The sequence below is a fragment of the Rhodamnia argentea genome, chromosome 3 (assembly GCF_020921035.1).
Source record: "Rhodamnia argentea isolate NSW1041297 chromosome 3, ASM2092103v1, whole genome shotgun sequence".
Taxonomy (NCBI): Eukaryota; Viridiplantae; Streptophyta; class Magnoliopsida; order Myrtales; family Myrtaceae; genus Rhodamnia; species Rhodamnia argentea.
The window spans coordinates 10811586-10827436 of record NC_063152.1 but is presented as its reverse complement, the minus strand read 5'-3'; the positions used below and the strand labels follow the sequence as shown (position 1 = coordinate 10827436).

Genomic DNA, 15851 nt, shown 5'->3' with positions numbered 1-15851 from the left:
ATTTCGATATTATGATTGAATTACGGACTTTGCTAGCATAATAGTATTTGGGTGACTGTAAGAATAACAATATATTGTAAGCCACAAATTCTTAGAAAAGTGAACCCGATAACAATTTTTCATTAATTGTTATTTATTTTTTGTTGCCGAAAATAGACTATTAGTATAACAGTCATCCAAATAGTGAATCGATTCTCTTGAATTATAAACCACCATATTTGAAGTCCAATCTGCGACCGGAACATGCGTATATGCAAAGACCGTGACGATGTAAGTTCAACCTCCTACTCCAATATTGTCGTTAACCATAAAAACGTTGCATACCGACCAAAAAAAAAATAAAAACGTTGCGCAGAAGACGTTGCCAAGCCCCTTCTCTCCAAGGAAAGCGACAAACTAGGACGTGCGTCTTGGAAAGAATCTTGAATCTCGATGTTCATATGGAGTTTCCCACGTGCCTATCATAGTCAAAATTGAAAGTTCAACATGGAATTTCACATAACAAAAACTCGGAAAAAAAAAATCGCAACTTGCATAAGCAAGCCGCCTAGGAATACAAGTCAATGGTGCCATTAACAACTATTTAAACAACCCCCAAATCTCTCATCTAATTCCCCGAGAATTCACGTCTTTAATCTCTATCTCTCTGTGTCAGAGAAGTCGAGTCACTGAGCGAGATTTGACAGAGGAGCAGAAGAGAATGGGGTTTGAGAAGGAAGATCTGGATGTGCTGTTGGTTCCGAGTGGCCTGCTCATCATGTTCGTCTACCATCTCCAGCTCCTCTACAGATACCTCCATCAGCCCCACACCACTTGCATGGGGTTTGAGAACTTCAACAAGCGCTGCTGGGTTCGAGCCAACATGCAGGTCAAACCTCTCTCCTTTCAGTTTAATCTTAGTCCCACGGTACTCAGCTTTGCGCGAAATTCAGGAAAAGGATCATTGCCAAAAGAGCCGAAGCTCGATCAGTTCGGTCGCTTGTGCTGTTTCTGTGCTACTTAGTGATCAATCAAAGCTCGAATTATTAACACGAAGTGATCTTGCAGGGTCAGGAGAGGAACGTTGGTACGTGCCTCCAGGTGATCTCCTCCAACACGTCGGCGGCGACCTTTCTGGCCACCGTCTCGCTCACCCTCTGCTCCCTGATTGGCGCATGGATCAGCAACACCAACAACAACTTCTTCGTGAGCGACCTCGTCTACGGCGACACCCGGCCCACCACCCTCTCCATCAAGTACATCAGCCTCCTCATCTGCTTCCTCCTCGCCTTCTCGTGCTTCATCCAGTCGGCCCGCCACTTCGTCCACGCCAATTACCTGATCAGCACTCCGAGCCCGAGCGTCCCTCCGAGGAGCGTCGAGGTGGCCGTCATCCGAGGCTGCGATTTCTGGTCCGTGGGGCTCAGGGCGCTGTACTTTGCTCTGAACTTGCTTCTCTGGTTCTTCGGACCGATACCCATGTTTGCTTGCTCCGTTTTCATGGTCCTGTTCTTGCATTACCTCGACTCGAACACGATGCCATTGATTGAGCACGAGTTCGATGGACGGCAAGTGGTCAAGGAGGTGGAGCAAAGAGTCTCGGAGATAGCAATGGCCATTCACATGCCGTCACATCAAAATTGAACGAGGCCTCATTGTTTTGTGTACATCTAGGAATAGAAAAACACAGGGTTTGATTTGTCTTGACGTAGATAGGCAATTATAAAGTGTATTAATTGTATCAAAATACAGGAAATACGCGTGGAAAGGGACTTAATAGTTTATATTATCTGCTGTTATTTTCTCAATCGGCCCTTTGTGTCAAGAAGTTGATGGTGGAATGACCTCAATATCCCGATATACAAACACGGTTGCTCCTACAATCTCTATAGAAACCATTCATAGATTGATCACAAAATAAAAGATGTCAGCCGTTAATTTATTTTATACGGTATACGACTTTGTAGGAGTATTCCCATAAAATGCACGTATTTTCAGTAGGATACAACTAAAACTCGAAAGAGCATGGAAGTATCCATATGTTCAACCTGAAACTCTTTTCTGTTTGTCAAAATTGCTTATTACTCAATTTCCTCGTATCGAAGTTGAGCTTGTGGGACCAAATGAGAGAAAAGTGAACAAATGGGAAAAATATCAAAACTAACATCGCCTTTTATGAATCACCATTTACATAGAGAGCTACTATCCCGACAGTCTAATAAGACTGTCATTATTTCCGACCCCACGATTTTCTAACTAATGAGTATTTTATGAAAAATACGCAATGATGATGTGTGAATTTACTGTTAAAAATGGCTAACGATCTTGTCAGGCTGTCATGTAAGCATTTCCCATTTACATACCTCGTTTTTTTTTTTCATAATACCTAAAATATATTCGGGCAAGAAACCATTTTGTACCTTCATATTTTTTTGATTTGCAAAAATGTGTTCTTTCCAAAATTGACCATCATCAACTATTTCTTTTTTAACGTTCACCCAAAATGCTCAAAAACCACTACAAGCCAAGCAATCCAAACCCTAAACAAGATGCTAAAGTCAATTTACATGAGGGACAGTTTGGGTATTTAAATTGGAGTTCTGATTTGAGTTATATAAATGGTACTTCCAAAAATAAAGACATATACGTGGTTATTGGGAATAAAGTGAGAGGTGCATTTTCCATATTTCCCAATGGACAAATCTAACCTTTCACCACCGCTGACAGCGGTTGGGGTTGGAAGTGGGTAGGGGATTACGACCATATTTAGTATAGTTTCTGTCATTTGGATTAAGCATAATGACGATCCATCTAATGATAATTGAAATTATCCCTACGTATTAGAAAACTAATCTTTTGTTCTTATTGTGGGTCCGTCTAGTTAAGAAGCTTCTAGCATAGTTATATTCTATAATATGGTCGACATACTCTTTATGTGGTGGCCTCATGCGAATTAAAACACATGAGCTAATCTGTCAAAGTCTTGACTCTTCTCCGAAGTTAGCGAGGCAAAGAACTCTGTGCAAAAGTCTCCCAAATAGCCAGTCATCTGTATAAAAATCTCTCTATCTAACTTTCCAAATTCAAAAAAATATTCTTTGGAGGTAGTGAACCCCCACACTTTTGGCCAAGTTAGGCGCTTGTGTATAACGTCGAAGAAAGTGATGCCGTAGCGTTGATTCATTTTGCAAATCCGTCCTGGCTTTCTCCCACCTAATAAAACCTTATTTGCAAACTTTTTTACAATGCGAAGGTCGATTTAGCTAGGACGCTTCACCGGCGATGTGATATTTATTTCAACCGGTCAAGTTTGAATAGCTATTGTACAAACCGTTTTCTCACGAAAGGTTACATTGTTAGAAAAGTGCCAACTCTATATGTAGAACATATCCTTTAACAAATATATGTGCATTTTAGTGATTTCGTTTATTCGATAAATAGGTGGACCTTTTTCATTTACAAGATTAGATAAACAGTGATTGTAACACTAATTCATTCTGATAATTCTATTTCGGGGTCAGGTTTGTGGAGCAATTTGCAAGGTGGATTTCGGGCCAGACCACCCGGACCCATGGTCCAAGGATTTTTCCCTAAATTCCAGTGTGATTTGCCTCTTCAACGCTTTTATACAAGCTTTATAGGCCGAAAATAGATATGTTTACGTCAAATAATAATTTAATAATTAAATAGTGAATTTCATTTTTACAAAATTACCAGAACAATTAGTTATGTAGCATTCTTCTTTTAACATGCCGTGTCTCAATATTGACAACTTAGAGTGCGTTTGGTTCAGCTTTCCCCAAAGGCTTTAGGCCTTCAAAGCTTATTGGAGAAAATTTCGAGTTACTTAATCAATTTTACTCTCAATTGGTTGATTGTTTAATTCTTTGGGAACTCATGATGTTAATTTCCTCATGTATTATTTTTTAGAGTAATTTAATTACCAATGAGTGTCCTCAATAGATTCAATTAAATAAAAAAAAACGGTTAAATGATAAGGCTGCATTTGGTCATTTGGATTTCTAGTCATAATAGGACAGGACATGATAAGATATTAAATCCATGAGTTTTTCTTTTAATCCATTGTTTGGTGAATGGTGGTAAAAGAATCGAATATTTTCATATCCTATGATATGCACTTTTTGATAGAACTGCACATCAATGCACAAGTGGAAATAGGAAAAATCTCACACAACTCACTACTAAAGAAATAGAAAATACATAAACGGAGACAACCTTCAACTATCAATGTGTACTTACTGAACGGCCTAAACATTTAACAGCGAAAGAGCTCATTATAGCATTCTAGATCCACGTAATCGACTATGACAAGAAATGTAAAATGGCTACAGCGGTATCGATGAAATAAATCAGCTAGATAATGCCAGATCTAGAGAGAATGCATGATCATTCAACTTTGTGACTCAAAAAAGTATAGTGCTTCGACTCTCTTGCCGTTTTCATAAAGTTCCGACGTGAATCAAAGAGCTACAAATGAGAAGAAGCTTTGATTCTTTTACTTCTTTCATTAAGCTTCGATGTAAACCAATGAGTCATGGAAGACGAGTTTCGACCATCTCGATTCGCTACTACAAAAGAGTCGTGAAAAGGCTCTTTGTATTATGGACATGAAAAATCATATCCACTTAACCCCACCTCACGTGATTTTTCTATTTGGGTTATATCTTTTTTGTATCTGGCATTATCCTTTCTTGGATAATAATCAAAGGCAAGAGTTTATCCTGATTTTTATTTTGGCTACCATACGTAGGACCTCCTTTTAAGGATATTTCCGAGTGCTGTTTTTTTAGGTTTGACATTTGAGGAAATATATGTGAAGTGCTTTTCCTTTTATATTGAACCTTTGTCCTTTACCCCCTTGATTGAAGCCTTCCTGCATGAAACAAAAAACAACAGAAAATCTTAACTAAGTCAGCAATGGGGCTTAATTGAGTGTCAACGAAACTTGTAAACTCAGAGGAGATGAATAGCTTTTGTATTACCTTTTGTGTGGAGGAAATTAACCACCATTTCCTGTAAAATTATCTTAGGATATGACCCCAACACCTATTCATTTTTGGGTCATACAATTAGTGAGGAAAAGGGATATTTTATCATAAAATGAAATAGGAAAATTAAAAGTTGTAAGGTCTCATGGGTCTAAAAAATTTAAGGCCAGTAAATGGAGTTATGCATACTTTTCATTTGAGAAATTAGTGTTGGCAAACTTCTTTCTCGATTGGGACATTCACGTACTGTTCACATTCCACGTCGAAACTTATCTATTGTCAGTCAACAAACTTGATGTGACATTGAGGAACTACTCGCTTCATATATATATCGGCTGGATTCTACAATCTCCAACGGAAGTGGGTCAACATTTGAAACGTCTTATTGCATATGTTCTACTAATTCGAGTGCATCATTCGCCTGGTCATAGTTGATGTTACACGCTTGGAGCGACGACGACTAGGCGAAGGTGCTGAGAAAATGCATAGAAGAAACTGCCGACCACCACAGCCTGTCTAGCCTGGCCATTGATTTATAATCTTGTGCTTGGATATAGCATATGGGACTAGACTTGTCAAACGGATAGGTGAAGACGGGTTTGAGTCGGATAATAAATGATCCAACTTGAATAGATCAATTTAACTCATTTATTACAATGCAAATCGAGCCCGACCTATATTTGTAAAACACTTATATATTTAATCAAATATAGGAAAACTCATACCCAAACCGAGGTGAGAATGCGGAGTGAGTGAGTGAGGACGAGAGAGAATGAAAAGAGAGTCATATAGGTGGGTTGATCTAAGTAAGTTTTAAACCAATCAATTTACAACCTATCTAACACTCATATGATGTTTAGACTTACTTATGACACATTTATTGAATATAACTGACTCATATAATAATTCCACCTTTCATATATGGGCTAAAAATGGATTTATGACCCATTTCGATGGACCTAGATAGAACTAGATTGAGAAACTATGGGTCCACATCCTTGTACGAGATGGTATCGCACATCGAAATTAATTTAATTAAGAAGAGTGCGCAAGCTAAGAAGAATACTTAAGCACTAATAAGTTTTATGGCCAAATAGGAAAAAAAACCCAATTTTAATATCTATTATAATTATATCCATTTTTTTGTTTCATAAAAAACCCCCAACTTTTACTTTTATTGCAATTCTACTAGCCTAATACCCAAAAAACCGCCAACTTTAGCATCTATCCAATTTATATCCAAATTTTTTTTATCTCATAAAAAACTCAACTTTTACTTTTGTCCCAATTTTACCATCGATAACCTTCCATCCATAACCATCGTTCGTTAATTCTACCTGGCTCAAATTTTCTCGCCAAACTTACCAATAAATCTTCCAAATTAGGAAACAATAGGTTTCTTGAACGATGAGATTTGAGATCGTTCGTCCAAACAATCAAATTTTCACGTCTATCGTTCTTTGAGCTATTGAGTGCTTGGGAGAATCTGAAACGCGCCGTCTTGAGTGGCTCTGTATTTTCTGGCAATGTGTAGGGGAAGCAGACAATAGAAGAAAAGGTGGAGGTTTTTTTTATGTCAATTTTGCTGAGATGTAATTCATTAACGACATAAAAATGCCATGTAGGATTAACTAACGGTAATTATGGACGGAAGGTTAACAACAGTAGAATTGCGACAAAAGTAAAAGTTTGGGTTGTTTATGAGATCAAAAAAAAAAAATTTTTATAATTGTGACATATACTAAAGTTGGGATTTTTTGGGTATTAGACCGGTAGAATTGTGATAAAAGTAAAGGTTGAAGGCTTTTTACGAGAAAAGAAAAAAATTCGGATATAATTGAGGCAAAAGCTAAAGTTTGGGTTTTTTTGGGTATTGACCCTTGGTTTCACGATAGCTTATTTAACATTTAATATGGCATATTATTATTGGTGAATCAAATTAATCCATCCGCTTCTCATGGGGGTTTTACCTTTTAAGTAACTGTACCAATAAAATGCCGTATGCATGAAGATTTTCATCCTCCCATGTCTACATGACTAGGTGGATACTCTACTTTCCAACTCCAGTTTAGTAAACTCGGATTCTTGCATGACTGAAAAAGGAATACGGTGAAGAATATAGTATACGAAAATTAGTTTACCAGATTAATTCGTTAAATGATGTCATCAATCCCACACTCAATAGCCCTAGCCAAACTCAACTTCAATCCTACCTATCTCTGTCACCATTTAATCTCTGTGGCCCTGCCGATCTCCGCCTCCCGTCACCGTCCACCGCAGCTTCCTTCGCTGTGTACTGCCATCGTCACGGTCTTTGTGTCCCTTTCCTCTCTGTTTCTCTAGTTATCCATCTTTAGTGTGTGCATATATAGTCAAAGACAATAGCGACGACCTCAAATTCAAGTTTGCAACGGCATCTGTGACATTGATCGAGGTCGCCAAGCTAGCTCGGCCTCCAATCCACATTGTCCATGGCTGCTAAACCTTGGATCAACCTTGATCTGATCTGAGGTTGTTGATCTTGTGGTCGTTAAGCATCATAAGTCTTGAGACATGATCGTTGATCTAGAGATCTTTATTAAAAGAAATACTTCTTCTTTAAATCAACACAAGTTCTTATAACTATTGGAGTGGATTACTAATGTATCTAGAAAAGGAGAAATGAAAGGCCAACTATAAACTTATTCTCATAAATTTGAATTCACTTAAAAAAAACAAAAGTACAGATAATTTCCAAGACTAAAGGGGAGGTTCGGGATAGGGCCCATGTGACAACAACGCAAAGGTGATACAGTTACTATCAAGCCTTATCACATAGGTAGCTAGCGGAGATATTTATTGTGATTGGATTGGGATGCGATGTCGTTTGTAACAACAAAAGGTTGTATTTTCTTTCATTTGTAGTTAGAAAAAAGAGTGATCATTCGATAGGTCGGGATCAAATTGGCCCTCAAGGTCTGGCCCAAAATTGGACATCACTTACACGAAAAGTTAACTGAACATAAATGTGTAAGATGTCTATATTCGTATCTTGCTAATCAGAATAACGGTTAGAGAAGGAAGAAAATAAGAGTAAAAATGATAAAAGTACATGCATCTTTCATATCCCGAGAAAAATTAGAATGTCCAATACCAAGATGAGCAGCAAAACATCGAAACTTGCTTAGAGAAAGTAAGGCTTGGGCTCTAATCCATCTGGGCTTTGGGAGGGCTAGGAGGGCCCTGGAACTCTGGGCCAGTCCATGGTGTTCTATGATATTTTCCGTAGGTACAGTTCTAGTTAGTATTTTATTTAATATGCTCTATACGATGCGGTTTTTTTTTTTCTAATTTAATTTTCAAAAAAAAAATATTTACGAAATTATTTTTTAAAAAAAATATTTACAATTTTGGGCTGAGCAGCGAGACCCGCTTGGTAGCCGGGCTCGAGCGACTTGTCTTGGATCGCGTCCCAACCGCCGAGCAGTTGGGACGCGGAGCAGCTGGGCTATTAATTTTTTTTAAAATTTTTTAATTATTTATACTTATAATATTTAGTTTATTTCCTAATTTATTTATAATTTTTTTCTTGTGAAGCTTATCTTTATAACATAATTAATAATAATTAATATAAAAAATTATTAAGATATATAATTAATAAATAATATTGTAATTATGTAATTAATTAAAAATATTTATAAAATAAAATTGGTAAGATATATGAAATTAAGGAGGAGGAGGATCCGGATGTCATTTCGTAAATATATTTTTTTAGAAAATTAAATTGAAAAAAAAACCCTTCTTTTGCCCTTTTCCCTACATTTCATAAATGACAAATTTTATCAACTTTTGTAATTTTGCCAGAGTCCCTTGTTACATTTCCCAAGAGTCGTTAGGACAAAGGTTGTTCTACTGATAAAGTTGGACAATGCATTGACACTTGACTTGTCACACACCTTATGCATGAACTCCCTCCTTAATTCAATATCATGCACGTTCGTATGATCACGCAGACGAGTAGGTATTGGCTGCTGCATACCGAATTGGCGAAATACTCGACCTGGATAATGCCAATCAACTATCCAAGAACAATCTGATGTAGAACAATTGGCGTGTGATTTTTTAGAAAAACGTGATCGTTAGAAATCGGGCAGATTTCACCGATTTGGGTCTAGCGAGCTCTGATTGCGATTAAATTTGATCGGCTAAAGTGAAACAGCCTTATGATCAATGATCAATAATCACCGCTTCGTTGTGACGTACGATGGATTTTCGTGTTTCGGAGTTGTTTAGATAGGTTTTTGGGTAGTTTTTTAATTTTAGGAAACTTAGCGATATAGATAATCGCAATATTAGATTTGGATTTCGTTTGATTACATTAGATTTGATTTGTTTATATGTTTCAGATTCCTATCTATACGATGGACGTCCGCCCTATGTAATTTTTACTTATCATTCTGTCAAATTTAGTTTACCCTTTGAAAAGCTTTTCTAGTTAACACTTCCACTACTTCACAGTCAAACATATGGCCTTGCATGATATTGAATCAAGGAGGAGGTTCATGTATGTGATGCGTGACAAGTCGAGTGTCGGTGCATTGTTCAGCTTTATCAGTCCAATAGCCTTTATCCTAACGCGACTCTTAGAGAATGTGACGAGGGGCTCTAGCAAAACTACAAAAGCTGATAAAATTTGTCATTTATGAAATGTAGGGGAAATGACAAAAGAAGGGTTTTTCTCCAATTTAATTTTCTAAAAAAAAATATTTACGAAATGACATTCGGATCCTCGTCCTTCTTAATTTCATATATCTTACCAATTTTATTTTATGAATATTTTTAATTAATTACATAATTACAACATTATTTATTAATTATAGATCTTAATAATTTTTTATATTAATTATTACTAATTATGTTATAAAGGTAAGCTTCACAAGAAAAAAAATTATAAATAAAATAAATATGAACATGTTAAAAAAATACGAAATAAACTAAATATTATAAGTATAAATAATTAAAACATTTTAAAAAATGAAATTTTAAAAAATAATAATAATAGCCCAGCCGACGAGCAAGGCCCAAAATTGTAAATATTTTTTTTAAAAAAATAATTTCGTAAATATTTTTTAAATTAAATTAGAAAAAAAAACCCATACGATGCCAGTATACACCGATAAAATATTAGGACTAATACCATGAAAAATTCCAACCAGTATATTCACGAGAAATTTACTCCAAACTAATTTTTTGACCACCAAAAACTCCAAACCGGTAGACTTGTGATAGATTTACCTTCCGTTAGTTTCCATTAAACTTTACCGTCAGATTGCTATGTTTGATGACACGTGACAGTTGACGCATGTATCAATTTGAGATTTTTCGTACGGAGACAAATGAAGAATAAATTTGTCACAATTGTATCACTTTGAGGTTTTCTGTGGTAGAAAAAATAGTTTTGAGGAAATTTATCACAAATATATCAGTTTGGAGTTTTTTATGGTAAAAAAATTAGTTTGAGGTAAATTTATCATATGTATATCAATTTGAGGTTTTTTATGATATTAACCCAAAAAATATTACCATCGTGCTAAATAGAAGGCCTGAAATAGAAGATGCCAAGGATTTCAGAATCGATATCTGATGTGATTTATTGCATGTGACGTATTGTTTTGCGTTTGCTCTTTCTTTCTTTCTTTCTTTTTGTGGGAGTCAATCTTAACAACTTTCGAAAGATATTGCATGTGACCCACTCTTTTGCATTTACTCGTCCTTTCTTTTTGTGGGATGAATCGTAACTACTTTGAAAGAAAATATCTTCGAATAAGAATGAAATTGACAACAAAAATCAAAGTCACATGTTTATCCGAACACAATTCAAAGTCACATCCGTACCCAATAAGATCGTGGTATGAAACGTGTCTCAAATGTCAAGAACACCATTTAGAATTTTAGACCTTAAAGTGGATAATATAAAAGTTTATCAGTCAACAAGTAGAGAGAAATTGATACGTGGCAAGTAAAGTCATCAAAAGTAGACATTACAAGATTTATCGATAAGAGCCTTCAACAATTGACGAGGGTCATCGACAGCGAGCTATTGCGAGATCATCAAATGAACAAATCTCTTGTTTTCTATTTTAGCCGATTATGCTTTGATAACTAGGGTTACATGTGCAAAAGATTGCATGAGAAGTGATCTTCGATCAAAGCTAGGACGACAAACAAAAGTTTACTCGAATTGCTACGTCTCAAAATGACTCAACAAGTTTTTAACTTAATTCGAAACACATTTAGTCCATTTTTTGTCGAGTTCGCTGCCATACTTACAGAAAATAGCACCTTAAGTTGACTAAGCTCTCGCACAATCTTATTAGCATTACTCGTAAGATTTCATATCCAACCCAAGGTTAGGTGTAATTGTTGGGATTCACGTAGACATGTTGTCGCGACCTCGCCTTCGGCCTCCTTAAGAGGGTCCGGCGGGGTTTAGAGGTATTGCCATAGATCAATGGCTTGGACTCTCCCAAGTCCTACCTCGCGTGACATTGAATTTCTTTTTACTGATTAGCAAATTAAAATGCTATTAAGAGTCGCCACTAGCCTATTGGGGTCGGCTAGAAACCAATCGAGACACGGGAGGGTTATCTCGATTCCTACGCAACCGAGCTTCTAGGTTCGGGGGACTTATTTACGCTAACTAGATAATTAGCGCCCTTTCGGTACCTAACCAATCGATATTCCCTAAGGTGACCATACATTCTGCATTTCATTTTAAACTTATCGGGTATCTAACCAGTACTAAATGATCATGCATAATGTTTTTCTGTCATTTCGTGCAATTACCTATTTATCCTTAACCTAACATATAGGGAAAGCGATCAACAGGCAATTTTTCAAAAGACAGTGTATGTAAACACTCAATCAGATAAATATGCCAAATAAAGATCGGGATAAGCACATGCAGACCAAATCTATGATGGCGATATTTAAACAAACAATTTCAACTCGAAGGTCGAATTACAATAGTTATCAAACCGGATTGGACATCGGTCTTCAATCAACGCCAATTTAAGGCTTAGAAACTCACATTGGGGACAAAAAGGTCAAAGAAACCATTTTTCTAATTTTCTGAAAATTTTCTGATTTTTTTTTTTTTTTGAATTTTTATTATTTTTTCGAATTTTTTATTTTATTTTTAATTATTTTATTATTATTAATTTTTTATTTTTTATTTTTTATTTTTTATTTTAAAAAGGGACCAGGACCGGGTCGGATCCTCGGACCCGGGAGAGGGAACTCGAACCGGACTCGATTGACATAAAAGGGTTCGGGCCCAATTTTGCTTTTAATTTTTTAAACGAAGTGGGCTTGACCCCACTCGCCCGGCTCCCCTACGCCCAAACCAAGACGGGTCCGACTCCAGCACAAGCCCAGCTTCTCTTCTTCTTCACTTCACCACCAACTCGGGCCCAACACTGACCAAATAAACAACAAAAAGAAGCCCCAACCAAGACCAAGACCCAATCCAAACTTACGTTTTCTCCTGTTCACCCATCTTCTTCGTGGAGGAACCTCTACCTTTTCGCGACACCGACGGCGACGCAACTCTTTAACACCAACGACCTTTGCTCGCCTCGCCACTGCACCGTCGGGAATCGTTCACCACCGCTAGCCCGCCAGACTTCCCTAGGCGCCAAACGGTTCTGCTCAAGCCGGTGTCGCCGTGCATGACGTTTGCGTCGCCTAAGCTCGGACTCGCGTCGCCTTCGTTCGGACTCGCGTCGCCTAAGTTCGGACTCGCGTCGCCTTCGTTCGAACTAGCGTCGCCTTCGTTCGGACTCGCGTCGCCTAAGCTCGGACTCGCGTCGCCTTCGTTCGGACTCGCGTCGCCTAAGCTCGGACTCGCGGCGCCTTCGTTCGGACTCGCGTCGCCTTCGTTTGGACTTGCGTCGCCTAAGCTCGGACTCGCGGCGCCTTCGTTCGGACTTGCGTCGCCTAAGCCCAAACTTGCATCGCCTCTGGTTGCCCTCGCGCCAACTAAACCCGAACTCACTTGGTCTTTCCACGGAACGGGACGCTCACCCGTCGACCGCGAGTCCAACGCCTAGTTGTCGAACCTCACGTTCATCTTCACGGACCGTAGAAACAACGTCGTCCAAACTTCCGTCACATTGAGCTCAAAGCAACGGCTCTCTTGACTAGCCGTTTGGTCCTTTCCTCATCGTGCGTTCTACCTTCGCGTCGATCAAGAATGGGGCACGCAGTGACCTTCCCAGGTGGTAACAGTCCAATGATGAGCTGCACTTTGTTGAGACAACTTTCCACGATCTATTGTCTTCTCCTAAAACCGACGTAGCCAACCCGCAACGGCCAACCGTCTAACGAAGGCGACTAAAAAAAAGGGTCCAGTCGCCACCAACACAAAAGGGACCAGACTGCCGCTAAACCAAAACTCCAAATCCACATCAACGAAAAGAGTGCACGAGACTCGCACTAGGAGACCAACAAATAGATATGTCAAGCAACTAATGAAGGTGGACTAAACTAGCAGGGACGTGGGGTTTCTTTGAGGGTACAAGAAGACAACCAAGCTCAAAAGAAGACACCTACCATTCGCGCATGAGGACATTATACAGACGCAGACGAGAAAATGCCAAGCTCGGTCAGCATAAAATGCTACAGAGAAGAACAAAAAGAAAAATGAGCTTACCTGGTTGACGAAAACGGGGGGAACGAACTTCACCAAGTTTCACAGGAGCTCCCTCGATGTTCTCTCGAATACCTGCACTTTTTATTTCTGTCCAACCCCTCTCTGTTCCCTCTCTATTTTCTTTTGGGGTCGCCGAACCAACCTCCTTCCTGAAGCCGAACCAACCTCCTTCCCGAAGCCGAACCAACGAGCCAACGTTCTTGGGACAGACCTTTCTTTTGGAGCTTGAACCAACCAACCCGTAGCCTGCCCTCCTCCTCTTCTTTTTATGCAAGTCTTGCCTTCTTCAGCAAGCTTTTTCGTGTGGATGGGCGTGATTTCCGCCCGATGTGGACGTGGACCGACAAAGGGCCACGTGAAATGTGTGGTGAAAGTGTGACTGACGTGAGAGTGTGCAGAATGTGAGTGCACGTGAGAGTGAGGGAGAGGGTGGGCTGAGGAGAAATAAAAAAAAAGGGAGATGGGCTGAAGAAAATAAAAAGGCAAGATGGGCCGTTCGGAGGTAAAAAGGGAACATGGGTTGAGGAGAAGAATTGCCCAATTGGGATACACGTGGGTGGGCCCTAGCTTTGTCTGCGGGAAAAGTAGAGAGAAAGTGGGCCGAGCTTCGCCCGAGCGGGCTTGACCGGCCCGATCCAATTTTATTTCTTTTTATTTTTCTTCCTTTTTTTTTTATTTTCTCATTTCTTCTTTCTTTCTTTTTTTAAAAAATTCGTTATATATGTATATATTTATTATTTTTTTTTTTTTCTTTTTATATTTTGCAATAAGACAAAAATAAATTAGACGTATTCTTATTCAATGAATAATAATAATAATAATAATAATAATAATAATAATGTGGAATCGCCAAAATTAGGTGTCAACAGTTGCCCCTCTTGGAATGGGAGCTCAAAGAGGTTCCATTCCAAGACGAAAGGACACCTAATTTTGTTAGTAAACTAACCTGACGATGCTTGGGGAGAACCGCCAAAGCAACTATCGAGACCAAAATGAGGAGACTCACTCGGAGAATATGCTCCGGGGCTCCAATCTCTCAGCACCTGCACATGCAAGGTTAACTGAAACAAACAAAACTCTAAGACGACCGTATAAACGATACGGGCTTGATCCTCGGATGGAAATGGCACGACCGTATAGACGATACGGGCTTGGCCTTCATTTGGTAATGCATTTGCTCTGGGCTTTAAGGCTCACCAGACTTGAGGGGACTTGCTTGGGGAACTGGCTTTGGGGCTCATGCCTCTCCGTACTGTTCGAGGCAAGGTTAGCTCAAACAAACACACCTGCGGGACAACCGTAAAAACGATACGGACTTGGCCCCAAAGGGAACGACACGGTTCACGGTATTTTGACCCGTGAAAAGGCGATTTGAAAAAGTCACAGTTCACGGTATTCTGACCCGCAAAAAGACTATTGAAAAAGTCACAATTCACGGTATTCTGACCCGCAAAAAGGCTATTGAAAAAGTCACAATTCACGGTATTCTGACCCGCGAAAAGGCTATTTTGAAAAAGCACAATTCAGGATCTTTGACCCGTGAAAAGGCTGTTGAAAAGTCTCGGTTCGTAGTCTTTGACTAGTGAAAAGGCTATTTTGAAAAGTCTCGGTTCGGGGTCCTTGACCCGTGAAAAGGCTGTTGAAAAGTCACGCGTTCGAGTTTTTGACTCGTGAAAAGGCTATTTTGAAAAGTCTCGGTTCGGGGTCTTTGACCCGTGAAAAAGGCTATTGAAAAGTCTTAGTTCAGAGTCTTTGACTCGTGAAAAGGCTATTTTGAAAAAATTACAGTTCGTGGTCTTTGACCCGTGAAAAGGCTGTTAAAAAGTCTCGGTTCAGAGTCTTTGACTCGTGAAAAGGCTATTTTGAAAAATCACGATTCGGGATCTTTGACCCGTGAAAAGGCTGTTGAAAAGTCTCAATTCAAGGTCTTTGACCCGTGAAAAGGCTTTTGAAAGAGTCACGCTTCGAGGTCTTTGACCCGTGAAAAGGCAATTGAAAAAGAAGGGAAATTGGCTTAGCATTGTATTATGCTCACGAGAATGAGGAACCTACTTATGGATCGGGCTTCGGGAAGCTAAAGTTCACCTTACCTGTCCAAAAAAGTTAGCTCCAACAAATAATTATACCAATGGAGGGAGAGTGCTATTCGGGGCTGAACTTACACTTCGACC

General features: G+C 38.9%; 1 protein-coding gene across 2 annotated transcripts in view; it reads left to right on the top strand.

Moving 5' to 3' along the window:
• The first annotated feature begins 641 nt into the window (after positions 1 to 641).
• LOC115756619 overlaps positions 642 to 15851 on the top strand; it is a 40075-nt gene continuing 24865 nt past the window's right edge. Inside the window, exons 1-3 of one of the 2 annotated variants that reach the window (XM_048276866.1) lie at positions 642 to 868; positions 1048 to 1679; positions 2828 to 3075. In XM_048276866.1, coding sequence (XP_048132823.1) covers positions 701 to 868; positions 1048 to 1623 — 744 coding nt within the window. In that variant the 5' untranslated portion in view covers positions 642 to 700 and the 3' untranslated portion in view covers positions 1624 to 1679; positions 2828 to 3075. Of the gene's footprint in view, positions 869 to 1047; positions 1680 to 2827; positions 3076 to 15851 lie in introns of those variants that run through there. The other variant, XM_048276867.1, reaches the window with a different exon arrangement.